At 43.0% G+C, this 27,187-nt stretch overlaps 1 protein-coding gene across 1 annotated transcript; it reads right to left on the minus strand.

Moving 5' to 3' along the window:
• Nucleotides 1-518: 518 nt before the first annotated feature.
• LOC103055124 (chemokine-like protein TAFA-5) lies at nt 519-25,470 on the minus strand. The gene is made up of 4 exons (XM_007426561.4): nt 23,001-25,470; nt 13,356-13,508; nt 10,478-10,605; nt 519-795 (listed from the first exon to the last, which is right to left on the minus strand). Exons 1-4 carry the CDS (start codon nt 23,095-23,097, stop codon nt 787-789), a joined length of 387 nt encoding a protein of 128 aa, XP_007426623.1. The 5' UTR covers nt 23,098-25,470; the 3' UTR covers nt 519-786.
• Nucleotides 25,471-27,187: the final 1,717 nt, after the last annotated feature.

Consider the following 27,187-nt stretch of genomic DNA (forward strand, 5'->3'; position numbering starts at 1 on the left):
CTTCTGGTTACTGATGAGTAAGAATTATTCTCAACAGTTGATTGGGCAGATACTATGAGAAAGGGGACTTAGTTAGGATACTATAGACACAAATGGAGAAGATTGTGATTCAACACACATTTTTGTCCAGGTGTTTTACCTGGCTATTTCATTTTACTCTTTTGTGAAGAGTGCCTTATACTGAATATGGCCACACCTTTTGGTGAATGCTTCCCTCTATATCGACAGCAGCTGATGATCCAATGATACATCATTTAGCACCACCTCACCTCCTTTGGATCAGGGGAGGAGAAACGATTGAAAGGAAGAGGTCTAAGAGAAAGTTTTCTTTGTAGCATAGCATCCTAGACATTTAGCAAGTACCTCAGTCTGTTACAACCACATGTCTCAAAGAAGCAGCCATTCCCCCAGATCTGAAAGGCCTGTTGATTCTTGGGTACCAAGTTGCAAATCTTCTGTTGACATGGGGGAAAATGAAGGCTACAGAAAACTGCGTTTCAAGTCAAAAATATACAACATAAGCTATAAATAGATATATTTGCTTTGGGGAGGGGAAAGAAAAGTTAAACTCATACATACAACACAAAGATGCTTGTTTCAGTAGCCTCTGCATCCAATGTACTGGCACAAGAGGAAATATAGATGAGATGGGCCCTGATTCATGGGAATGAACCCATACTGAAAAAGTGGATTGTCCCATTTTTCATGATGAGGTGACCTCTGAACATTGCCATCAGCACACAGGAAGTGGAGAAGGTGCTCTTACAGACAGGTGTTCTATTGATGTCAAGAAACCTGGGGGAAGAATTCATAAAGAGAATGGATAGTTATATAATTGGGACTGTGGCAATCATACCAAAACTAATCTATTTTGAGAATGATTTTCAAAACTGAAAATGTTTTCAGCACTTTAACTTGAAAAAAGATACCCTGATCTCCATGGACATTTTCTGCTAAACAAGCACTTCACACAAATGGGTTTGTAAAAGATCAGTCTCTAAATCCAGAGCAACGGCCAATCTTAGCTCATACATTTATTTGGTAGAGCAAGGTTCTGTTATCCCAGGATCAACAAGATATGCATGGATATATTGTACCAAAATGTTGTTGGCACTAAACTTGTCACAACAGAAACATACTCCTGATTTCCTGTTGCATTCCTTGCTGATTCTTACTGCTCTTGCACCTTGCAAGGTCTAACAGTTCCATCAGAAACATCAAAAATCTTTTGCTTATGAACCTCAGTAATAACAGCATTACATTGAACCTAGGCAGATAAATGCTGATTGGCCCCATGCTGCCTTTAAAAGTGTACTGGGTTCTCCTTCCTTGCCCACTTTCACCCGTGGTCAGTTTTACCAAACTTTTCCCTCAAAGACTTATCTGATCCATCTTTATGTTTTGTGGAGCTCAAATGTTCTTAAGGGAGTTGTCAGACCTAACATTTAGTGAAAGACTAAAAGGATGATTTACAAACAAGCAAAATCTCCTATGCCAGTAAATGCAGAGAACCAGTTTGGCATAGCGGTTAAGGCACCAAGCTAGAAACCAGGAGACTGAGTTCTAGTCCCACCTTGGGCATGAAAGCCAGCTGAGTGACTTTGGCAGTCACTCTCTCTCAGCCCAACTCACCTCACAGGTTATGGTTGTGGGGAAAACAGGAGGAAGAAGGAGTATTAGATATTTTCGCCACCTTGAATTATTTATAAAAACAATAAAGGTGGGATAAAAAAATCTAAAACAAAAACAAACCCAAATGCTATGAATGGAATAATGGGAAGTTCCTTTTCACTGTATGATTACTTAGTGCATTTAAAATCCATACTAAGTGATGGTAAAAGTTTGAGTGCTGAAGAAATTGGGACATATTAGTTATATGTGGTCACTGTCCCTGTCATCTAGAGATGCACTTATTCTGGAAGGATAATCTAAAGCAGCAGGCTACACGCAGTCCTGCTCACTCCATTTTTTAGTCCCCTGCAGCCCTCAAGATGATGATACAAATTTCAGCTGCAAAATGCTAATTTTTTGCAGTATGATTTTTCCAAGTTCCTTCCTGATCCTCCCTGTTGGAAATAACAATGAAAATAAGATACATTAATTTGTCAGTATAAGTAAAAATGCCACACAGGATAGACACTGTGCAAAATAGAGACATTTTCCCCACTTTCTAAGCAGGAAAACTTCATACATCCGTGTTTCTCTGATTTGAGAGCTTAACAAAAGGAAGGTAAACTGTTTATACAATTCTAAAGATAGATCCTCAGTACATTAAGTTTCTGCTAGGCTTAATATGCCTACTTTGCTCTCCCGGGGGAAAAAAGCATGACTTGCCCCTAAGATACAGTATAGATGCACAACAGAAGCTGCATACATTCCTGGATCCATGTAACATTTGTAGCTGTAGATACATCGCACCACAATAGATGCTGAAACTTGGTAGCCACTCTGTCAACCTTATTTCAAAAATGGGCGAGAGGAATTCAGATTCCAGCCCCTAAATTTGAGAAAATTTCAGCTGTGTATGAAAGAACTGGAGTTTGCCCTTTATACTCAGAAAGAAAGGGTAGAGAATGGGAACGCAGACACTTGGTTATCTTTACCTAATTAGCTTGCAGTTCTCTGGTTAAGTCTCACCAACAGGCACTCCACTATCAAGTGATGGTTTATAAAAGCTTGACGTGTATTCCTTCTAAATTTTCTGTCTACCTTTTCTTTGGGGCTGGAAAACATGAGAGCTGGGAACTCTAGAATGGGGATGGAAATAGTTCTCTCCCCACAGGAGGTAGTTCTTAAAATAAATATGAATTCTTCAATAAGAACGAACATGCTCCCTCACCCCAAATTTTGCAGAATGCAACATAAAGCTGATTTTAGGGTGTACCAGAAAATTCTTTACTGAAAAGTTCTCGAGCCTTCGTGCCACGCTGAGAACTTTTTGAGTGTTCAGAGCCATTCCTTATCAAATATTATGCTCTACAGAATTAAGTTAATAAAAATGACAGAATCCATAGACTGCCTGGTTACCATGGTGGGGGGTGATGGAGAGACGTTAAGGCAAAATGCTGCCCCTGCCTCCCGTGATTGTACATAAATGATTCAGGAGCAAAAAATGTGCAGACTCCACACTGTCAACCAGCTTGTATGAATATTTAATAATGCAAAATATAGCCGGGGTGATTGGGCAGATTTGCCAAATCTGTGATGGAGTTTGATAAATATGGATGAATCTTTCTTCTTTCCCATCAACACCCCCCCTCCAATGCCCAAAGTGGATTTATCTTCCAGAAACAGCCAGAAAATTGCATGCAGAAGAGCCTCAATGCATGGAGGCGACAGTGGTGTTGGGAAGAAAGGCTTAGATTTGTTAGGCACTCGGGAACCTTGGGGACAAGCTGAGCCAGCACAAATGGGACAAGTGCCATTTGAACTACAGTGAGACCAGAAAGTAGCAAGAGTGGTTTTCAGACTGATTCTGGAGAGAGGACAAAACAGTATGACACAGTAAATCCATCATGTGCAGCTGCCCTTCCTTGTTTATGTTAGTATTAAGTGTGCAGGGGCTCAATTCTGTGTGAGACTTGCACAAGTAGAAAGGAGTTTCAGCCTTCCCATTTTATAACTGGAGCCCCTCTTATAGATGATTAAAATAAATGTGAAAAACTCACTTTCAGTTGATGCCAATGGAGAAAGAATATATTATTTTTTAAAACCAGCTCCAGGGAGGAGCCACAAAGCAAATGGGTGGATGGACAGGCTGCGGCCTCCCACTCCATATGCCATTAGGACTGAGCCCCCAAAGTCTTGCATTGTTATAAACAAGCAAACAGATGGGCAGTTGCATGCTACATATTCGACTTATGTAAGAATTCAGCAGAACTTCATTTAGGGTGTGATTTTTCTGAAGACTGATACTGGGAATATTTCAAGTCTTGAATTGCAAATGAACAGAACTTGACAATGAGTATACAGACAGAATGAAATAGCCACCATTTAATGGGACATTAAAATTGTAGCGTAACATTTCTAAAGAGCACTAGGTTAGGAAAAAATCTGTCTATTTTTATGAAAGATAAAGTCAAGTCTTTCCTGAGTTGAACTCAAGTCTCGATGGCATCATGGACACAACCATACAATGATCTTGGCAACAATATGAAAATGATTTGTCATTGCTTTCTTGGATTTATTTTGATTTCCCACTCTATCCTACAGCATTGCCACAATGAGAAAAAATGACACCTGTGTAATGGTGTTACAACATAAATATTACCATTATGTATTGCATCCCTTCGTCTGACACAAGAGTCACTGCTCTGAGATGGATGGCCATATAAATTGTTTAAATCAAAGTATGTAAGTTATGGGGCTTATATCATGACCTGATATACATTTCAAGTTGTTCCCCTCTTCCAGATACCAACTGGCCTAGAGCCATGGGATTTCCTGCTTATCTCTCATCCAGGTACTAATCAGGTCCAAACCTACTTTACTTTTCAAAATCAGCCAAACTGTGTTCCTCATCCTGGTGTCCTGCAGATGTATTAGGATTGCAAAATATCTAGAGAAGATTTGGTTGGGAAAAGTTTCCTAAATTCTTCCATATAATCTCAGTTGGTAGAAATGTTCAGCTTAAAAAATAATTCACTACTTGCATATTATTACTGTAATTCCCCTGATCAAAACTCCAAGAGGGCTAGTAATGATAAAAACAAAAGAAAGAAAATGAAGTTAGGTAAAGGATAAAAATGTAATATTAACCTTACTCAAAAAGTGCAGGTATTCATTCAAATTGTGACATTCCTAGACAAAATAAATAACAGTGTCTTAGAAGGGTTTCCCATGGAACTGCTTGAGGCCAGGTAACTCTAAATTTGACAAACAGGTTGGGAACAGTGACCACACACTATCTATTCATTTCAAAACAGGTAACTTAAAGATAAGAGGACTAATGCTAAGCTGAAGCAGAGAGGTAATCTCAACAAGAAGTTGTTTAAAATTGTGATAATACAAATTTTATTCCCACAAAAGGGAAAGGTGGCTAATAGAAAAATGACAGGGATTAACAAGTCCAAGACAATGCCAGCATAACTGATGAGCACAGTCAAGTCAACTCTGAAAGACAGTAAGATTTCCTTTACCCAATTAAAGAAAAAAATCTGGAAAACCCCATTTAATTCAGGAATAAGACAAGTAAAGCAAAACAAAACAAGTATTCAACTACTCTATGATAAAGACATGAAGCCAGCCTTTCCCAACATGGTGACTTCCAGATGTTATATTGATTATGTTGCCTGGAAATTCCAGGAATTGCAGTCCAACACAACTAGAGGGCTCTATATCAGAGAAGACCCTCACAAAGATAAAAACAGCCAGGAGGCCAGGCAGGTCATTAGATAAGGCTATCTGGAAAGATTTACTGGAGGATGGAGAGACTGCAGAGAAGCTAAATGACTTTGCTGTTAAGGCTTCATGACAGGTGTTGGATAGAGATTCACTCCCCCTAAGCCATTTTTTGAGGCAGAGTTTTTGAAGAACTAAGCCAAAAAGAAGTGATAGAGATGGATAGAGCTACAGCCAACTGTTAAAACCAGGTATGTGCATCCAAGTTACACTTTTCAATTATAACAGCAATAATAATATGGTTACAAAGACTGACCAGGTCCCAGATTCAAGGAGCCTACCACCTAAATATCAACACAAGGAAACAAATGAGGAGGAAGGGAATGGAAGAAGAAGTTACTCTGGGGAAGAATGTGTTTATTTAATTACACATATTTGGGGTTAGCAAAAATATAGCATTGGAGGTCCCCAAATGTTTCTTACCACACTTAGACATACAGGAATGCCATTCAGTTGTGCATTTTTCCACCAATGCCAATGTGTGCAACAATATAATATGGAGAGGGAAATCCACCTCAGCAGGGGCTCCATTTTCTATAGCAGTTCTGTGTCAAAGATGATCCCAAGCACTTTCTACAAGTTGCACAGTAATACAGAATGTGACAATATTGAGAAAAATTTGCACCTGGTGGAATGTATTTCAGAACAGCTATTACAGGCATAGGAGCTCCTTGGCAGCTAGTCTTGGCAGCCCTACAAATGCCCTGTGCGATGTGTGAGTGAGCAGTACAGGCCTGTTGGGCTTGATGATGGCCATCTGCACTTTTTTTCAGGACATACCATTCATTCTCCTCCAGTTATACCGCTTTGGACATTTTTCAGAAGATAATTCAATGCCTTTCTGGAACTCCATCTCCCCATTCATTGTTATTCACTTCTTTGAGTAGGCTGCAGCAAGACTCACTCACTCTGTAGTCTAGCAGCTGTTCCTGGTCTAAGCAATCAGATGGGGAGATGTACAGTGGTTCAGATTCAGTGCTTTTAACTGGCACTTCTTTTCTCTCCTTTTCTTCTTCCTTGGCACACTCCTGACTGTAATGGCTAATTCCACCTTAGGCGGACCACAGCCAAATAGGCTTATTTTAAAACAGCGTTTGCCAACCTGGCATTCTCCAAAAAGGATTGAACTGCAAATCCCATTCCCCCCAGTCAGGGGCTTTTGCCCTGCTGGCTGGAGGTGACAGAACTTGTAGTCCAATGCGTTCCACATCCCAAATGTTAGCTAGCTTTCAGAATTCAAAACTTTGCTGTTTTTAAATAAGTCAAAGCAAATCCTCAGATCTGAATGGTGAATAGGAGAAAAAGTTAGCTTTCAGGTAAAATTCCATAGATGAGCAAACATCGCTACTCTGGAACTAGCCCCACCCAGCATTTACTTGAAAAGGAAATGAGCCCAACCTTTCTTCTTCATCACACTTATGGTATACCATAATAGAAAAGCCTGCCCCAATTATGAATGAAATTGGGTGAAGATGTGGCTATCACTACATACTGAGTCAAAGAAATAGGGTGGTGAGAGTACTGGACTAGGATTCTGGAGATCAAGGATCAAATCCTCACTCAGCCATTAAGCTCACTGGGTGATTTTGGGCTACTCACTGTCACTCAGTTTAATATACTTCGCAGAAGGAGGTAGAAACTATTTATATTAGCTTTATCTCCTTGGAGGGTAGGAAGGATATGAATAGTGACAACAATCTTAGTATGTATTAAAACCATAGCACTGGTACTACTCCAATCCCCCAGATTCCTAAGGATTTGATTTTCTGCAGCCTCACCATATTATACTTCCCATTCAACTCTAAGTTTCAACAGTGCTTTTCTTTAGTTAAATAGGATATAAAGTTAAGTTGCCTTCAAGCCAAGCTCAACTCTGGGTGACTGCATGGACACATCATCCATGTAGTTTTCTCAGCAGCGACAGAGAAGGCAATCCCTTGCCTTCTTCTGGAGTGCTTTTCACATCCCCAGGCTACCCCATGGCCCTTGATTTCTTGGAGGTCTCCCATCCAAGTATTAGCCAGGCCTGACCCTGCTTCTCTTCTAATCCTACAGAAGATCGAAGATGCTGACACCTGCTGGGGAAAAAAACAGGATGCACCTCATAAGAAATTTTCAGGATAGAATCGGTACATTTTTAAAAGCTGTGAATTTGAGTCAGACAACTTTTGTGTTAGGAATGGAAAGCCTTCCCACCTCCTATAAAATCAGACATGGTGGTTGAATCTAAAAGTGCATGGAGCTAAAGACACTTCATATTGTCTCTTCATACCCACAAACCCAGTTATTAGAGAACCACTGTGCAGGGGTGCTATGGCCTACAGGTTCTGCTTTGGTGGGCTTCCCACAGACAATTGATTCAGTTCTATGGGACAGTCTGATCTAGGAGATTTGTTCTGACTGGGTTATCCATTTATTCCCCTCCCTTCCCTCCAACTAGGGATTCCTTCCTTCCTTCCTTCCTCCCTTCCCTTCCCTTCCCTTCCTTTCCTTTCCTTTTTCATCTCCTCCCTCCCTACTGCTCCTACTCTCTGTTTGCCCCCATCTGTGTCCCCTCCCTCCCTCTCCCCAGCAGCTCAAGCAACCATTGGCTTTTTGTCTCGTGGCTGGGATGGTAAAATGCTTCGAGAAGACCTTAGCAGGAAGAAGTAACAGCACAGCAGAGAGGGAAGTGCTTTAAAACATTTGCAAACATGGATACAACGGTGCGACACTGTGGGGAAGACATTTTCCTTAGGACTTCAGAAAGCGCGGGTATCTGCTCCAGATAAAGCCATCACTGCTTGCACTGAAGGTGACTGGAGTCAGTAATGAGGCACCCTTATTTATGCCAATGCTGGGCTGCAGCACTCTCAGTGCTGCTTAGCAGAGAGCCAAGGCAATAATCCAGGACACTTAATTGCACTGTTTTCCTCTTGTGTTGCAAAGACAGGCCCAGTGCCAGGCTCGGCGAGCCTTCTCATTCCCCCTGCACTAGAGAGCTCTGCTTAAGATTCATCCAAATCCTGTTCTACCTGTCTGAGCACCAGTCCCTTTTAAGAGGGCCTTGGAGGGTGTAGACCCTGATGTTGCAAATAATGTTTTGTTGCAAAACAAATTGCCGGATGTGGGTCCCTGCAAGGGAGTGAGATTAATAGCTGGCAAAGTCCTTGTGCATGGTTCATGTGCAAACTCTATTAGCAAGGCTAATTCCCCTCAGGCAGCAGGGGTAGGCCAACGCCTCTCTGCATGCCCAGATAAACTGGAGAAAATACCTGCTGAAATTCAGTGTCGCCTCAGGCTTGCTTTACTTTGTAGCATTTCTCTTCCCCTCCCCAACTCTGAGAGGACAGGAAGCAACCCCTCCCAAATGTTCTGCATGCTGAACGCAGGCTGATAATATTCAGTCACATTTCCATCCAACTCTGTCTCCATTTGCATTCTTTCCAGCATTCTCCTGTGAATTATATGAATTTTAAAAACCTAACTGGAAAGAAAAAAGAGAGAGAGAGACATGGCCTAACCTGAATCAGTTGCTTATATTTTGCTGTTGGATTATGGAATCTAAGCTTGTGCTACTAAATATCAGGGCATTCAGATATCTGCCCTAGGGCATCTAAAATACAGGTGGTCCTTGGTTATTGACCTCTCATTCAGCAACCATTCACACTTGCGACAGCACTGAACGAATGGTACTTACGACTGGTTCTTGGAGTTCCAGCTATTGCAGTGATCATGTGATTGTGATCTGGGTGCTTGGCACCTGGCTCATGATTACAACATTGCAGCATCCCACGATCATGTGGTTGCCATTTGTGACCTTCTTTGCCAGCTTCCGACAAGCACAGTCAATGGGGAAGCCAGCAGGAGGTTGCAAATGGTGACCATGTGACATCCCTGTTTAACGACCTGTGGTGATTCACTTAACAACAGCAACTGGGGCTGCTGGAATTTCTGTCACTAAGCAGCATGGTCGTGTGACATCACACTTTACAACTGTGTCGTTTAGTGTCAGCAATTCTGGTCCCAATTACCATCGTTAACAAGGACTACCTGTAGAGGAAAAAACTCCTTCAAGCCAAGATTTACTTCTGGTGTCTACTTGGGCATGTCCATGGTGTTTTCTTGGCAACAGTACAGAAGTTATCTGCATTGTCTCTTTCCAGAATGTCTTTTCATCTTCTTATTCTAGCCTAGGATTCCTTAGTAGTTTCCTACCTAGAAGAAAATGGGCCGGACCCTGCTTAGCTTTTTTCAAGATCAGCTAAAGCCAGCTATAAGCTTTTATTTCTATCTTCACTAACCAGGAATAGGGGCAAATAGAAGCCAAGGTAAAAACATAATGGAGAATTGAGGAAAAGGGCCTCCAAGCATGTGATCAGTAACTTAGCCAAATGGGCAACTACTTACACAACAATCCATTTCTGGATTTCCTCCAAGCACTCTTTTTCAATGGCTTCAGTAGGGGAAGGAATGTGTTTAATTGTTAACAACTGGGAAGTTGGAACCCCTGCTTATACAATGTACAATGTACTTCCAACTCTGCTGATGAATATCTCCAAGTACGGACAGGTGCCCATCCCAGAGAAGTAGATCATTCATTTCTGGGCCAGGGAGCTCCTGAGAAAGCTCCCCTTTCTCCCTTGTTGTAAATGAAAAGGGCTAAATAGTCATCTCTATCTTCCCACCAGACTTTCTGAGATTTGCACTGGTGATTTCTGAGACCTGCACATAATGCAGAACCAGTTCCCAGGAGTGCAGATGCAGATTCTGTACTACTTGCATGCATTTACTTTGCTTCTGATCTTTGTCCTTTGCTAGGATCGCTCCAGACACTACACCTGTCATGGGCCTGGACAACCAGAAGATGGCAGCAAGGAAGTACAGAAACCCCTTACTCTTTGCTGTCATCTAGTAGTCATCCCAATTTTTGCAGCACATATCTGGGAGCCATAGTCAATGATAACCTTAAACAATTTTCTTTCTTCACCCTACAAGGCACACACAACATATTTCCCTCCAGCAGCAATACACAACTTTCTGCCCTTCCTTAGCTATTTGCTGGGTAGGATGAAAGAAGTCAGGGCAGTTTACTTACCGTGACTGTTTTTATTCGTCCCAGCTGCCTAGTACAACTCCAGCCAGAACGATTTATTAATAAAGTGCATTGCTCGCCTTCGTCACAGGGCTCCATCCCACACCACTGTTTGCTAACAATGATCTGGGCTGCCGGACACCAGCAGGTATGTCAAAGAAGAAGGAAATGTTGAAGATGAGAAAGGGAAAGAAAAGAAAAAGCAAAGAAAATTAGGTACACATTTACAGGAATTATCAATAAAACATGAGACTTAAAGCCTTATCATTCATTTTACAGTGCAAACATCCAGCTAAGCCAAGTAAGGAATGTGGCTTAGAGAAATCTGGGAACTGTAGTCGGAAAACATTTGGATGACACCAAATTTGGGAAAGCTGGCTTAAGCTCTCATCCTTCCATACAAGACTTTCTGGTCCCTGCACCAAGCCCCTCACCCCCTCCACATCTGGGAAAGGATGTCCTGAGATGGAGCTAGAATGAGTAGACTATGTCTGGCTGGGGAATTCTGCGAGTTGAAGTCCACACATCTTCAAGTGGCCAAGATTGCAAAACAGATGATTAAGGCTGCAGGGCTCTGAGCACAAACTCTCCAGAACAGAATAGGATTCACATTTGAGTCTAGATCACTTAGAATTCTGCTGTGGATTTATTCTCTTTACCATTGAGAAAGGTTTTTCAAAAGAGAGGCCAAGAGAGAAACAACAGAAGCTGCGAAAGGAGTAGTGTATGGGTTAAACGGAGGGCGGCGGAAGAGGGATTACATCCATTGTGCTTTCTGCTGCAACTCTAACTCCTCCAAATATGAGATAACCACCACCTGTGGGCTCAGAATAGCCTCACGTTCACCATGCATATCAAACACCCACTCACAGGCCGAGGATATTTCCTTCTCCCACCCTACATAGCAACACTAGGTAGCCTGTTACTGTTGCACAACCACAGCACGTAGCAACACAAGATAACAGATGCCTGCATTCTGAAACCTCAGGAAAGCTTCCTGCAAGGCCTGGAAGAGAGTTCTTTGCCATCACATATTCAAGTCAGTAACACCGGCTATCCACCAGCAGTGGACAACTTTTGATCTCTCCAGGGCTGCATCCTGCAGGAGTCAAAAGTTGGGGGGCAGATGAAGCTAAAGCAAGGAGAATTAAACGTGGATGGCTAATTCTTCCACTGCTTCTTTTAGCTCTGATTTCTTTCTCCTCACACAGCAGACTAGGGGAAGAGGGTACAATAGATTTTTTTTTTTTTCCCCAAAGTCGGGATTGCTGGCTTGCCAAGGGCTTTGGAAATTAAGCTGCAAGTGACTTGATAGTAAGTCAAGGGCCACATGTGGCTGTAGCAGCTCAGGTTGTTGACTTTTGATTTAGGCAGTGGCTAGGTCTTCTGCAATCACATATATTTCTTTAATGCTCCATAACACATTGATCCAGAAGAAGTCTTAGCAGAATTCTGCTTGTACAGGAAGAAAGGAGGGAGAAAGTGCTCTACAGACTTCTGAAAAGATGCTCTGGGGATTCTCCAGGTTAGTAAGAGAGGAAATGCAGGGGACTTCAAGGGAAGGGGGACTAAACCAAGACTGTCAAAACAGAAGAAGTCCTTCCACTCATGGAAAAGCTAGTGGAAATCAGTCCAGCTGCTCATTCATTCAGCTGTTATGGCCATAGTCATAGCACAGAAGCTATGCGCTCTCGCTCTCTCTCTCTCTCTCTCTCTCTCACACACACACACACACATTCAAGTCATGTTTGGGCCTCCAAAAGTAGGGAAAACTCACTGTGTGAGAACTACCAAGACCTTCCCCTCTGACACCACTCAAAGGAGGCTGACCTGCTTAAGACTTTTACTGATAAAGCAGAGAGGTTTCCAAGGGGAAACCTTTATGTATGTGCTTGTAGATACACTGCTGTCCACACAAAACCTTAATTCTTGCTCACATGGGACACACAGAGATTCCCCATGCCCACCTACTCCCAGATGTTCAGAGGGACTGACATCATTTGAGAGATATTCATGAGGGTGGGGGCTCCTATTCTTTCAAAGTACAGGAGTTCCCCTTCGGGTGAACACCTGATAAAGCTAAACAGACGTCAGTGAACTACCTACAGTGATCAAAACAAGTTCCGGTGTATCTCCTCAGTGGGAGAGAGATGTCTTGCAACAAGAAGGTGAAGTAACTCTGTATCAGGCAAAGACCTCGTAATTGAATTGTGTTACATTCCAACTGGTTTTCTTGGACTGCAATGTAATTCTAGGAAAAATCTGTACTTTTTACATGCACTTAGTCTGAGACTTTGCTGTTAAATCTCCTTAAGCACCCAGCCTGACTTTTTTTTTTTAATAGAATGATCTAATAAAACAAACAGAAATCTATCCCTGCCAACACCAATTTGTCCATTGTTGGACAAATGGTAACAGTGTTATAAATGACTGAGGGCATTCTTTTAGTTTCAAATATGTCCAAACACTGGCAAAGGAGGAGTTTTTCTGGGTCCATTTTAGTAAGGGCCTTGATCTAATCCAAAGGCAGGGTCCCAACTCCTCCAAAAGGTTGGGGGGGGGACAAATGTCTCATCTCTTGTGCTGTCTGGTGATGACAAAGCCCCCGCCCCTGCACAGTTTTGATGTTTGTTTTTCTTGAGTTACACTGGCAGAACTCAATTATTTGTTTAACTTTTAATTTCTGAGAATGCCCCTGGCTTTAGCTCTCATTGCAGCCTCCAGAATGGAAAAGCCATCACTGATGCTACTAAGGAGCTCACAGAGATTTGGATGAGCACCAGGATGCCTGCAACATTTCTCAGCCGTTTGTGTGAAATTCCTGGTCCTAATAGGCCAGACTGATGGATCAACCAGAGTGAAGGAAGCTTTGCTTTCTTACCATCCACACAGGCAGGTTTAGCTTTTGTTGTTCCAGCGACTTGACCCCTTCGACAGGCACATCTTGCTGTCTGTCGGGCAATCATCCTTTTGGGATGGCTCATATCTCTATCCAGGGCTGTGATTTCACATGTCCCCACCTCCAGCTCCTTTCCTATAGGAAGACATTGGGATAGAAGGCAGATTTAATCCTGGCAAAAAAGCAGGAAAATGATGCAGCCTGTTTATCAGAAGAGGAAGCCAGGAGCCTGGACCCTAACCTTTAAGACAGCCCCTAGGGTGGCAACAGTTCTAGAGCCATTGTACTAATTTATACAGGTACCTCAGAAAAAGATGGCAGGCAATCAATTCAACTGAGTAGAAGAAGCCAGTTTTCTAATCTAACAGACGGGGGTCCAACAAAATCAGTTTTGCAGATGTGATGAGCAAGTACACTAATCAAATCTGCACAACTGTACCAACATCTTCTATGTAACTTCTACTAAGTGGTAACGTTGTGTACACCCATACAAACTCACAGAACACACGTGGGTGCACTCCACAAATGCAGCCCCTCCACATGTAACACATTGGTGTCCAGGTATGCCTACTGATAACTCTTCCAATATCAACAACAAAATTGCTATGCGATATTTCTTTTACTGGCTGGGAAGATATGAATATTTCTAAGGTGATGGGGCTTTGTACCATCCCACACTGAAAAAGATGAGCCCATTCAAACTTGACTTGCTGGCTAACCTAATAAACTCTCCAATCTAGCCAAACAAGGGGAAATTCCAAAGCCATTTACCTGCAATACAGTATTATTATTCATGCAGTTAAGCTTTATTTATTTATATACTAAGGTTCATGTCTTTGATCTTCCTTCACAAGGTCAAGGCAACATAGGTATTTCCTCCTCCAATTTTATCCTCATTAAAATAATCCTAGGTGATCGTTTCCATACAAGAATTAAAGCATTTCAGTCTTAGTCCAACACCCTAACCATTACATCACTTTTGACAAGAAAGAAAATACTGAACCACTTTTGCCTTCTCGTCTTAGAGCCATAGAGATGGAATTTTGAAGAACCATTAGTTTATCATTATTCTGCAACCCACAATCTGGTTGATAAAACGCTGATGAAACCCAACTGTAAAATTCAGCACTCATAAATCCAAGTTACAGTTTGCTTAACTACAACTTAACACAAAAACTAGAACAGGTAGCATTCACACAACACATTAGTTATGGTTTGCAAACTATGATAGTGGGATCACACAATATATTATACCAAAAACAAACACACTGCAACTTAGTGTGATATGTGAACCCGTTTAGCCCCTCACTTTTAGCCATAATGACCATATTTCTTTCTTGTTCTTCTCTTCTTTCTCCAGCTCAAGGAAGTCCATAGAACTGCGCAGCAGCAAAGCTTCCTTATGATAAACTTTTTCCATACAGATTTCCTGCTTGTATAACAGGTCAGCCAGGTATTGCTTCTATGCTACCTGTCGCCCTGGACCTGCCTTCCTGATTAAAAAAAGAAAAAAATCACATGGATTCCTTCAACAACCACACACGTTTTTGCTATGTGGCCTGCTATTAACTGCTGTTTCGACACAAACGCTGGGTTTCCAGTGAAGGTCCTTTCTGCAAAAGTTATACAACTCAATTACTCATCTGTTCTGGACTGTAACTTTTTTGGTGATTTGTCTAAATTCCTGTAATTTTTCAGCATGCTCTACTTCTTCTATTGTGGTGAATAATATACCTGAAATACATGTGTACTGTATATATACCCTACCCTTTTAAATAGGTTCAACCCCTTATCTGTTTCTTTGCTTCCCCTATTAGATGAACAGCAACAGTTTGTCATTTCCTCACTTCTTCTTCTTCAATGGCATTCATGTAATGAAAACATACGAGATCACTTCGATTTATATAGGGATATGTGGCAGCCTTTTCATATTTATTTGAATTGTAATATATACATTCAATCTCTGGCTTGCTCACTCTCCTAGAGAGAGTTGTTATCTGAATAAGTAGATCAGAGAGGCTAAGACATTTCCATTAGAACTACATTTGCTGGATGTGATTTACTGTGCTACATGTTCTTTTATAATTTTTCCTACATATGATGACTTAGGTCCTGATCCTCTCTGACTGTTCAGTGTTACTGACGTCATCAGGGAATATACTCATCATCTCTGGGCTCTCAGTAATTCATGCAACAAGCATCCAAACTCTGTAGCATCAGCACACTGAACTGCCTGCCTGGGTTATTCTTGGGAAGAAATTCCTGTAACCCAGCCTTACGAAAGAGGAGGGAAGGGAGGAATATGTGCTGGACCTCCATTGCATGTAATCATGCAAAGGACTCTGTGCTCAGTGTCTTTAGCCATCAGGCCCGAGTGCTGTCCTTGCAGAATCCTTGGAAATGTCTGATTTTGAAAGGCCCTATGTGAAGGTTAATCTCATTTGAGTGCTATCTACTAACTTTCGGACAATTTGAATATGGTGACTGCATACAAAGTTTTCTCTATATCTTTCTGTTGTTGTATCTTTAGCTAGGCACCCAGCCATTTAGGACAGGAGAGAGGAATCTTTTGGGGGCAAAGCAATGTGTTAGGGGCTACACAGGTAGGGGAATTGTCAATGGGGAGGACAGCAGTGAGTGGGGCTGAGAACTCCACCCTCATACTCATGCACTTCCTCTCATGTAAATCCTTTCCTGTGCTGTGAGCAACAGAGAAAGGCAATCCTCCTTGCAGTGCTGACTGGAGAGGTTTTAATTCTGCTCCTCATCCCATTCTCTACCTTCTAGTTGATAATTGCTTAGCTGGATTGTGGAGAAAAACAGGTGGGGCTGCTTCCTGGGGCTTTATAGTCCTTTCCAAGAGCCACTTTGACTTCTGTGTAGCTTGCCAATGTCAAGTTGCCAAATTATGATTTAACTTACGACTACCAGACCTCCTCTGAAGAGCCCTACTAGTAGGAATAGCAAGATGTTTCCCCTCCTCCAGAACGTTTAGATGGGACAGGAATGCTGAAGGAGATTTTATGTGTGCACAGTAGTTTTTCAATGTGGCAGCTTTCTAAGGAATGCAATAAAATGCCCAATTCATGGATCAAAGTTGTGAGTTTCCTAAATATCATTCAACAAATGACAAATATGCCCCTAACTCTTCATGACCTGCCCATGTTCTCAGGGCCTTAGGGGTGTGTGTGTGTATGTATATATATATATATATATATATATATATATATATATAGTCCATATATATATAGTCCATATATATATAGTCCATATATATATAGTCCAGCACAACTGAAAAGAGCTACTGTGGCTAGCACCTCCTCCTCAATGATGTCTAACAAGAAAGCACATCCAGGTGGCTAGTTTCTTCAACAAGAACAGTGTTGAAAACAAAGTTGGGAGAAAACTGCAAACACTCTAGCTCAGCGGTGGAGCATTCTATGCTCAATTCTTGCTCTGTCCAGGTTGGGCTGAAAAAAAGTTGCTATCCCAAGCCTTGAGGAACCATGGTCAGTCAGCACCAAAAACAGTGGGCTCTGTTTTCTATATTCCTAAAAATACTGAAGAGAAAAAGTATGAACTACTCTTCTCAGTTTTTTTTTAAATAAACAAAATATTCCATCTAGCAGTTCATTTCTGGACTGTGTACCTCAGCTTAGTGTTTCTTCTAATACTATTTCCTGCAATGCCTGTGCAAATACTTCAAGGAACACCACTCAAGTTCACTAAAGGACATGCAACAGCAAACAGGACCTTAAGAAAAATGTCTGTGTGATTATACACTTCTGCCTACTTCTTGAAAAGAACTTTACCTATAAGTAGATACCATAGAAGGTATGTATCCTTTGAAGCAGTTCAGAAAAAAAAAGAGGGGAATGAGAGACAAATCAAAATGAACACAGAATGAAGAACTGAGACAAATGGAAAAATTTGAAAAATATTGATTAAAAAAGAGGTAAATGCTTCAATTACTTTAGTTGACTAAGCAAAGAGTAATCAAAGCATATTAAGAGATAGCTGCCTTCATGCACCAACTTTTAACTAATGACCGCCAGATCTGGGCTGTAAAAATCTGGATGACCTCTAGGTGGTGGCAAAGAGGTACCCTGAGCTGTAACTCTTTCCTGCCATCTAGACATCATCTGGATATTTGCAGCCAAGATACAGTAGCCCTAAACTGCATCATACAAACCCATCTAGAAAGATCTCCCACCACTTGTCCTTCAGAAATATTGGTCTATAATGTCTATCATCTCTATGCTATTTTTTTACGATGGGAGCTATAATATTGTTAAGAGTATCAGAGTGGAACAGGCTGACTTAAAGATTAACAGTTCTAAACCTGAGATGGGCTGAAGATTGATTAAAATCAAATCACTGGATAATTTGCAATAGTGCTTTTGACTTCCAATTATTTAATAAAAAGCAACCCCCCAAGACAGCCAGTTTGGTGTAGTGGTTAAAGCACTGGGCTAGAGACTGGGATACTGTGAGTTCTAGTCCTACCTTAGGTATGAAGCCAGCTGGGTAACTTTGGCCAGTCATTCTCTCTCAGCCCCAGGAAAGAGGTAATGGCAAATCACCTTCCGACATCCTGCCAAGAAAACTGCAGGGACTTGTCCAGGCAGTCCCCAGGAGTCAACACTGACTCGAAGGCACACCCACCCACAAAACCAAACCAAACCTGTCATTTCTAAATTAGGTTACAAGCATCCATGGTTATAGCCTCTCAGATGTTGATTTGTACATGGACATCATCCAAATGGGTGGCTCGTGGAGCCCAGAAGATACCAGGCTCTGCCTGCCTGCTGAACTATCATTTTGCAACTTCCTTGGCCTCACCAATATTATGCTCCTGGCTCTGGCTGGTCCATGCCCCAGGGCACCAGTAAAAAATAAAGCATATCCTACAAAACTGAATTCTTTCTCCTCTGCATCTGATCTCCAGAAGGCAGAGAATAGGAACAGACAAGACACTTCATGTGAGCACAACCTGTATAATTCCAAAGATAATTTGTTTCTCACTTAGAACAGACATTAACATTTTGCATGTCTGCAGTTCACATCTCGTACCTGCAGAGTCATAAAGTGGTCCCAAAAGAAGTTAGTAGTTTCAGTTGCAGAACTCCCCACAAATGCAGTAAGGGAGTAACAACATTGGTCCACTTTGCAAAGGCTAAAGAAGGGAGGGAAGTGTTCTTTTGACAAATAATATTTTCTGAATTCTGTAATTTTTCTGCTTTCTGCTGGGATTTGTTTTCCTGTAAGTGATCTCTCCCTTCCTCTACCATGCCTCTCTCTCCATTTCTCAAATTATCAGGGTAATCAACTGCTTCCAGTACTTGTGGATCTCTTTTACCTGCAGAATTTGGTGTTAACATGGCCTAATTCTCATCACATCAGCTCTGGAGCAGTCATGATACTTTTTAAACATCTTGACAAAAGCAGAGAATCAAATGTAGACTTGGACCCATATATATTTTACAGATTTAATTCAAATAATTCCCCTCTACGATAGCATAATTTCTACTTTTGCTTGATGTTCTTAACTTACACATTATTATATTACATTAACATGAAATTTCTGTGTAGTTTGTTATGTACAGCAAAAATACCAGGCTGAATTTATTTTTTGCATAGTACAAACTTTTGTACATTTCATACTTCACTAGAATCTGAAGTCAATGTACATTTCTGAGTGCAATTAAAGCAAAGTTAAGATTTTATAAAACACATCTGCCAGATTTCAAACTCTGACCTTACTCAAATTGATAAAAATGAGTGGTGACTGCCATAGTGGCTATAGCAAAGGTGAGATACAAAAAGATGTTATATTTAACTGGACAAAATATTACTGGTTTAAGAGACGGCACATTTTAAAGCTTATCAGAACTCCTGCAAGAGAGCAGAAACAATTGGAACCAAGGTAGAGAATTTCTGTGGAAACTTAATGGCTAAATCAGCTTTTAATTAAGCAAACCTAGAGGCTAAACAGCAATGAAGTTAGTCATTAAGATGCTGCAGTATTATAATAAATGTGTTATGGTCTTTAGAGTGCCACAAGGCTATTTGGTGTTAAAATTTCATCTGTATTAGTTAAAAAAAAAAAAAAAGGCTATTGCCAGGATCAAAAAAATTAACAACGCCATACCTGGTACTCTCAAATTATTAGGTTTTTTCTTAGCAACTAGCATTAGTAACTATCCATATATTCACTATTTATATATCCCCAAGACAGTAAATGTCACAGCTTTAAAATGTTCAGTTTTGCAGAGTGGTGGGGCTATGTTGTTATTGTACAAGGCTTTAGCGTACCATTGACTTTTCCCTGCCACAAAAATATAACAATGAACTGCAAGTAATTTGCACCTTGGCTGCTTTGCAGATTGCCCTGTGAAGGAAGCTATATAGCAAACAGCCTTGTGACTTGTAAGAGATTTAGGGCTCTGGCAAGGTAGCAAAGAAGTTGGCACTGCCTTGAATCTTGCATGCCCGAGGCCAGCATTGAACTCATAACTATGGCTTGATTGGCTAAGCTCACATCATTTGAATTACTGCATAAATATTTAGCTATGGTTGTTAAATTGTGACATAATTAATGGATCAACATGGATTTGCAAATCTCTTGCATCCTTGTTTGCAAGAGGCCCGGTCTCTGGAGCTCTCAATGGGACATTTATGTTGACAGTGTTCTTTATAGGTTTCTGGGGAGCATACATCATCACAAGATTTCTTCTGCAGTTGTGGGCTGGCAGGGCTGTTACACAGTGTAGAGCTGGGGGAAAGAAAGGGGGAAGCCCAGGAAGTTGCTTAGCAGGGCTTGTGCTTGCTGCCAAATAGGTCTTTTCCTTCCCTCTGCCCCCATCATGCATGCATATAAGAAAGAAAAAACAGAATAGCTGGTTATCATATGCCTAACTTGTTTTGATTATCTGCTCCTTCCCCCATAACGTCATATGCTAGGAATTCTCTGCATCCAGTCACTGAGACAGAGGATAGATCAGAGAACTGGAAGCCTTGTATTGGCTTCCTCCAACTCAGCGACCTCCAATTCTGGCCAATTCTAGTTGGAGTGGATGAATCTTACTGTCCAAGAGCAACTGGGGGACACCATGTTGGGGTGAAGTATGTTAACTGCAGAAAGGATCAGCTGTTTCTCAGTTACTATGAAAAAAAGAGTACAGACTGAGAGATGAAGATTTTGTCCGAGAACAAAAATGCCTTCTGCAAGCAGGTCCTCGATCAACGTGAAATAAACCAGTCCAAAATGTAAACAGTATTCTCCACATATTAATGGGATACAGGCACATGGGTGTTTTAAACTAGACACTTTAAACCTAAAAGTAAAACCTTTATTTCCCCCTTCCTCAGTCTGCCCCTCCTGGATGGGTTGAGACTTAAGGGCCAAGATTCCCAGCCAGATCACACTGGCCAAGAATTCTGGGAAGTGTAGTCCCAAGACATCCAGAGGGCCAGGTTACAAAAGACTGGTTTACCCCACTGTGAAATGGAATTCAAATTTGTGACTCTGAGTCTCATACTGAGATTTGGAGGGAGTTATATATGCAATAACAAATAAAGGCATTGATAAAATCATAAATTCAAATTCACATTTCCAAACTAGTAGCCAGAATTAGAACCTTAACTTGGAATGTAAGAAACTACCTTATACCAGCTTAGACCATTAATCCATCAAATGCACTATTGTTTATATTAATTAGCAGCAGCTTGCCAAGCAGAAATGTTTCCCCATCCATCTTCCATTATTTGATCCTAGCCTGTTCTGAGTCTACAACCCAAGTATCAGTGGAGGTGGGATCCATGGCTTAAGAGCCAGCAGAACCTGGGATCACATATTCCTATATCTCAATTTTTAACTGCACAGAGAAGTCTCTTGGCAAAAAATATCATGGGTCAGGACATGCTAAATTTGAAATAGACAGAAAGTAGGGGAAGCCAGGAGACAAATTGGCAGCTCTCTAAGCCAAAACAATGAGAAAGCCATTTGACTAGACAGAGGTGCTTTTTACCCATGTCTGCCTGATTGCTATTGCAGTAAAGCCTGGCCTAATTTTTAACATTTCTAATTTGCAGGTCCCAAACTCAACTGGTCACATGTTCCTGAGATATAGCTCTGGCCACATCACCCAAACAGCAACGCTGCTCAGAGTACAAACCTTCCATAGGTACAGAGCTTTGTTCAAGCACAAGCAAGCTCTCTGAGGTTAACCTTTATTTCTGTGAGAGCCTAAGCATCTAAGATTCAAACTGTAAAGTTTGTCTAAATGTCAAGGGATTCAAAAGAGCCTGAAGAGAAACCCACTTTTTATGTTTCTACAGTATTACACACATAAACATGATAGCCTGAAATGTTGTGAGCAATGAAACTGCTGTGAATTTGCTGCAAAGATAATGGCAGGAAAATTAGTCTGATTCAGGGAAAATGCAAATCCACAAGTCTAGATTAAACATCCCTCATCTTGGCCTTCGATCATAGGAACATTCTCCTTCCGTGCTCCTTGAATTCTCTCTTCCTCTGTGAAAGGTTCCCCTTTTTATGATTCCGTATCTGGCTGAGCTATGGATAGTTTCTCCCCTCCCCCTTGCTTATTGGTCCTTCAAGTTTAAAAGCCTTTCCAGATCTAAAATCTACATTCCCTAGATCTGCCAGGCCATAGACAGGCTGAGTCCATGAGTGTTTACTTGGAAGCCCCATTATCCTCAGCATTTTTACTGTCATTGTTCTCTTTATCCCTGATGCCAATATGAAAAACCTGTGGGAAATGAAATAATTTCTTTTCCCTTGAAATTTAAATCCTGAAAACGGCCCAGAGAAAAGTCTGAGATCAGTTGGAGGTGATGTCACCAGTCCCTTGCTCCTTGCCTTTGCTGTCTGTAACTGGAGAAATGGATTCTGGAGAACAAACTTTGAATGAACTGGAATGTCATTGGCCAAAGTTATCCGTGCAGTCTTCTGAAGTTGGGCAGATGGTGTTTTGGCTTACCTTAGAATCTGTATTTCTGCTTTAATTTGGTGGAGATGGGGTCTTAATGGTTGCCAAGCTGTTCATCTTGGATAGTCCTGATGTCGCTGGGCCAAAGTGCTAATATTTTAGCTAGTTTGTATTAGCTGGCTTTTATTTTCTGTCTCTCTTTATTTCCGCTGCCTTGGTAAAAATATCACATCCCTGATGTTTTGCCTGGGGTGGGAGCTAAATATGACTTGTCTTCTCAGAGTCAAGTACTATTGATCTTAAATATATGTAGTGCCTTTATAGAACTGGAGGAATGGGATGATCTTTGGCCCCAAGAAAGAGAACTGATCCATATAATCCATACCCATATCTGGTCTTCTGATCTCACTCTCTGTTTCTAAATATAAGAGGCCAAATGTATGGATTTGTTTAGTTATACTTTAAGGGTGCCTGTCTGCTGGTAGGCAACCCATGACTCAGGGGAGGGGAGAGAGTTTGTTCCATGAGATCATGCTGGCCTCATCCTGGGGCCAGGTCCAAGTGTCAGCTCTCTGTGCAAGGCCTTGGAGGGAAAACAGGTGGAAAGCTCACTTTTGCAAGAGCACAAGGTAGAGTCATGACAAGGTGCTGTATGAGGCAGCTCTGAACTTACCTTCCTTGGGCAGATGGTAGTACAAGAGCCAGAAGAAAAGGAGACAGCAAAGTACAGCACTTATCCTTGTAGACAGCTCTCTCCAACTGGTCAGCATTCTTATAGAGGTTTTCCCAGGTGGGCCACCAGCAGGGGCCAAGCGAGGATGCACCCCACTACAAAGTCCAGACTTTTTCTAAATCCAGCTACAAGGGGGAGTCTGCCTGGCACAGAGGAGATTCTGCTGTGACTGGAGCACAGCTGCATTCCCTTTCTGGCAGAGCAAAGCTGTAGGTAGCAGCATTAGACTTTCTAGAGAGAATGTGCAGGTCCAACTGCAACTTCCCAAAGGTCCCTGCTGGGTTCTTTAGGATCTGGTGCTTCTCAATCCAGAGTCCAGGGGCACCAGAAGTCTTATTTCTAACAAGATCCCTGTAGGAGGAGGATCCCTCCTTTTTACATCTTATCCTGAACGTCAAGCTCCGCCCTCGCGCTAGCCGAGAAGGATGTTCTGAAAGCCTGATTTGCACCAGTTAATTGCTTTAAAAGTATCGGTGGGGTGGCGGCTTTGCGGGACCCCGCCCCTTTCCGTGGCACCAGCAGAAGTCCCGGCCGTGCGCAATTTGATTCCAGACTTATGTCTTTCAACCACCGCAGATGCCGGCTGCTTCTGCTGCTATTTCCCTTCGCCGTTTGACGCGGTTTGCCAGGCGTAATCTTCGACACCACGATCTCCCCCCGCCAGAGCCCACCCAACAGCTCGTCTCCCCGCTTGCTGCACTGCCGCCTGCTCGCCCGGCCTTCCTCGGGCGCAGGGGAAAGGGTTCATCCTCGGCTGCGGGGGAGCCAGGGGAAGAGGGGGAGGGCAGAGGAGCGGGGCTCGCCAGCCACAAGCTCCGACCCGCACCCTCTGGGGCCACACGCGACCTCCCGAGCGCTCCCGGGCGCGCGTGTCGCGTCGCGTCACTGACTTCGGCTACCTGTAGCAAGCTCTTCCCTCTTGGATCAGATCGGCTCCCAGCAACAAATAGCGGAGCGATCTGTTGGGCGAGAGAGGATTTCTTCGATCCAATTTCTCAGGGAGGAAGCGAAGCGTGCGTGCGTCCGTGCTAAATACAGAGGCTGGAAAGTGCCAAAGCCCAAACTGGGGGCTCACGGCCCCCTTTTCAAGAGAAACAGAGTCTCGCCCCTCCCTCCGATACTTTCGGGCTCTCCGCAGCGGGAGAAGATTGCACGTTCTCTGCGACCGAGAAGCCCCAGTTCCCTCCCCAACCCAAAGCCGCTCTTGTTACTGCCGCTTCATTCGCGGTGCCGGACTGCAGGAAAGACACGGAAGCAGGGAGTAATCCCAGCCGAAGCGTTGCCAGATTCCTTAGTTCAGCGCTCCCTTTGGAGACGTCTGGCCAGCCCCGCGCCTCTGCAAGGGTGCCAGCGGAATTCCTGACCGAAGCGGCCTCGCGCTATCGCTGCAGCTTTTTTCCCCGCCCGGAGGGTGCAGGGTCTCTCTCCTCCAGGTCGTGCCGAGAAAAGATCCAGGGAAAGTTTCTCGCTCGCTCACTCGCTCTTTGCCCGCGAGCGGCTCTTTCGCCCCAGTCGGGCGCCCCGAAGCAGTAGCGCCGGCCTCTCTCGCTCGCCGCCGGCTGCCTCCCCAGACTGCGACCCCCTGCTATGAATTCTCCTTGGCGGAATGTCTCCCTCCGCTTAACTCTTTCCGCGCTGCAGCCTGCCGGCCGCCCGATCCGCTCCGAGCTGCTTGTCTGCTGCCGCATTCCCTGCCCGCCGCTTTTCCTTTTGCTGGAAGAGTCCTGCTAGGAGTGGGATTCGCGTCCTCCTCCCCTAGCAAAGGTGAAAGCCGCAGGGCATGGGTGGGCCGAGTAATGCAGCATTCTGGGCTTCTTCGCTCAGCCTGGCAGCGGAAAACCCGGAAGGAGCAGCACGCCTCTTGCTGGAGGTTGGCTGAGGATTCAGTTTTTCACGCCGGACCTACTTGGGGGCTGAAGGACGGCATCAGCTGCGGGGCGAAAGCGCGGCTGCGAGCGGGGGGTGCTCGGCTGGGTACGCCACGACGCTCCTCTTCCTTCTGGGGGACAGGGATGGCGGCCTCCCTGGGGTGGTTGTAGAAGCCGAGGCCACACACGACGCGCCGGAACCGGGAGCAAGAAGCGACGCCGGGTTTGCGAGAGCTGTGGCGCGCGCGCCGGGGGTGGGGTGGGGTGGGGTGGGGTAGGGCAGGGGCTTCGTACGGAATGCGTATGCTCCTAGAGTACGGACCGCGCTGTTGCCTGGAGTCGGGGGGGGGGGGACAATGGTCCCTACCGGAGCTGGGGTGCGAACGATGGCTTGTCGACCAGATCTAGCGACCTCCCCCGAAGGAGGGTGCGTTCCGACGCAGAAGGCTCCCCACATTCACTTCTCAAAACGCCTGGGACGCCCTCTCAGTCTTCCCCAACCTGATGCCCTCCAGACGCGTGGGGTTGCAACCCTAGCAATCGAGCCAGCCAGCAGGGACTACGCGCCGTGACAGGGGACGATGGGAACTGCAGTTCAACACAGTGCTGCTTTTTATCTTAGATCTAAGTACATCTTTCGCGCAACTGTTAGAGGATTTCTCCCGGGGGGAGGGGCAGGAAAACAATATATCCTAAGAGCAGAAGAAGGCATGTTGACTGATGATCTTGGGTTACAGATAAACTTTAGATCCAGATTATGTCGGTCCATTCAGCAAGATTGAGTGGGCCCTTTTTTAAGTATAAGAAATTGGAATCTGTTCTGTCTGAATTGTGCTTCCCCTGAAGTTTCACAGCTGAGCTCTAGATCTCAGTTTGTCACTAGGAGGTCTAGTGGCCTTAGTGGTATGGAGTGCCTTTTATCTGCTTTGGGTGCTTCATCTATTCCAGTCTTGGGTCAGACATTTGGCCATGATGATCTGTGTTTGTCAAGGCCTGCCTTGACTGTTGCAGTATTTCTATGTGGCCCTGCATTTGGACACTAGAAGCTTCAATGGGCAGAATAAACTTGTACAACCTTCATCACCCTAGCACCCTGTGGCTGGCTGGTAGTGGAGGGCAAAAAATATTTTGAATTCAAACTGTTTCAATGTGAAAAAATTGATTTGCATTTGAAATTGCCGCTAAAATGAGTTTCAAAGTGTTTGAGCTTAACACAGCTCTTGCTTAGAGTTCAAAACACTTTGTTTTGAGTTGGAAATGCTTCCAGAATGATTAAAACAGCCTGTTTTGCACATAAAAGAAATAGTTGAATCTCCATACGGGGCATTTTGAATTTAAAACAGTGTAGATTGAAATGTTTAGATACCTATGCTGGTTAATAATTCTTGAAGTTGTCCCAACGTATCTGGAGGGTGTAAAGTTTTGTAAGTCTGACGGGATGAAGGGCAGTTTATACATATCTGAATAAAGAGATAATAAATTATTCAACTGTATACATAATACATACACATATAAATATATTTGTGCCCTATAAATTACACATATTGGCACACAACTAGGGTTTATGTGTTTGACTTAGTTTCATTTGCATCTTTTTCATAACTGGGGTAGGAAGAGAACAACACAAAATATTTTCTCACCCTTTGAAATGCTCCTCAGATCCTAGTTTCTTTTAGAAAACCTGCCCAACCACCTGCATTCTGTCAGATGCTGCACTATTTTCAAACCTACGTACAGATTTTTAATGGTTACATTTATATTCCTCTAAAGAGCTCTTGATAGTGACAGAGAATTTTCCCAGGGGTGTGTTTGAACTGAACACTAGGATACATTACGTTGAAGCACATATTTGTTTATTGACAGCCTTGGAGGAAAAGACCTGCCTCTTTATAGATTTATGCAAATTAGAGTATAGATGTAATTGGATACCCAGCAAGATATTTGACTGGATATGAACAAAAGCAAATATTTGATTGGATATAGTGCATCATGTGCCTAGCGAGGCAATCAGGATGTAACTATGAGGTAATGAAGCAGGACTACAAAGACAAGGAGGTTTTGAAAGAACAAAGAGGCAATATTCTATAAGCATAGTTTCTTTCTAGCAATTTCTTTTGGTTTTCCAGGGCTCTGCTTGCCTCCCAGTACTTTTTCCCAGCTTATCAGCATTCCTTGGCCTTCTAGATGTTTTATGGATGAGCTGACAGTTTTAGTTTCCCTGGGAAAGTGTATTGGGTTAGGGGTTTTTAGCTGGAATCC

Source organism: Python bivittatus, unplaced genomic scaffold (genome assembly GCF_059951505.1).
Source record: "Python bivittatus isolate LINGU-HERP-01145 unplaced genomic scaffold, Pbiv_v1 ctg000700_np1212, whole genome shotgun sequence".
Lineage (NCBI taxonomy): Eukaryota > Metazoa > Chordata > Lepidosauria > Squamata > Pythonidae > Python > Python bivittatus.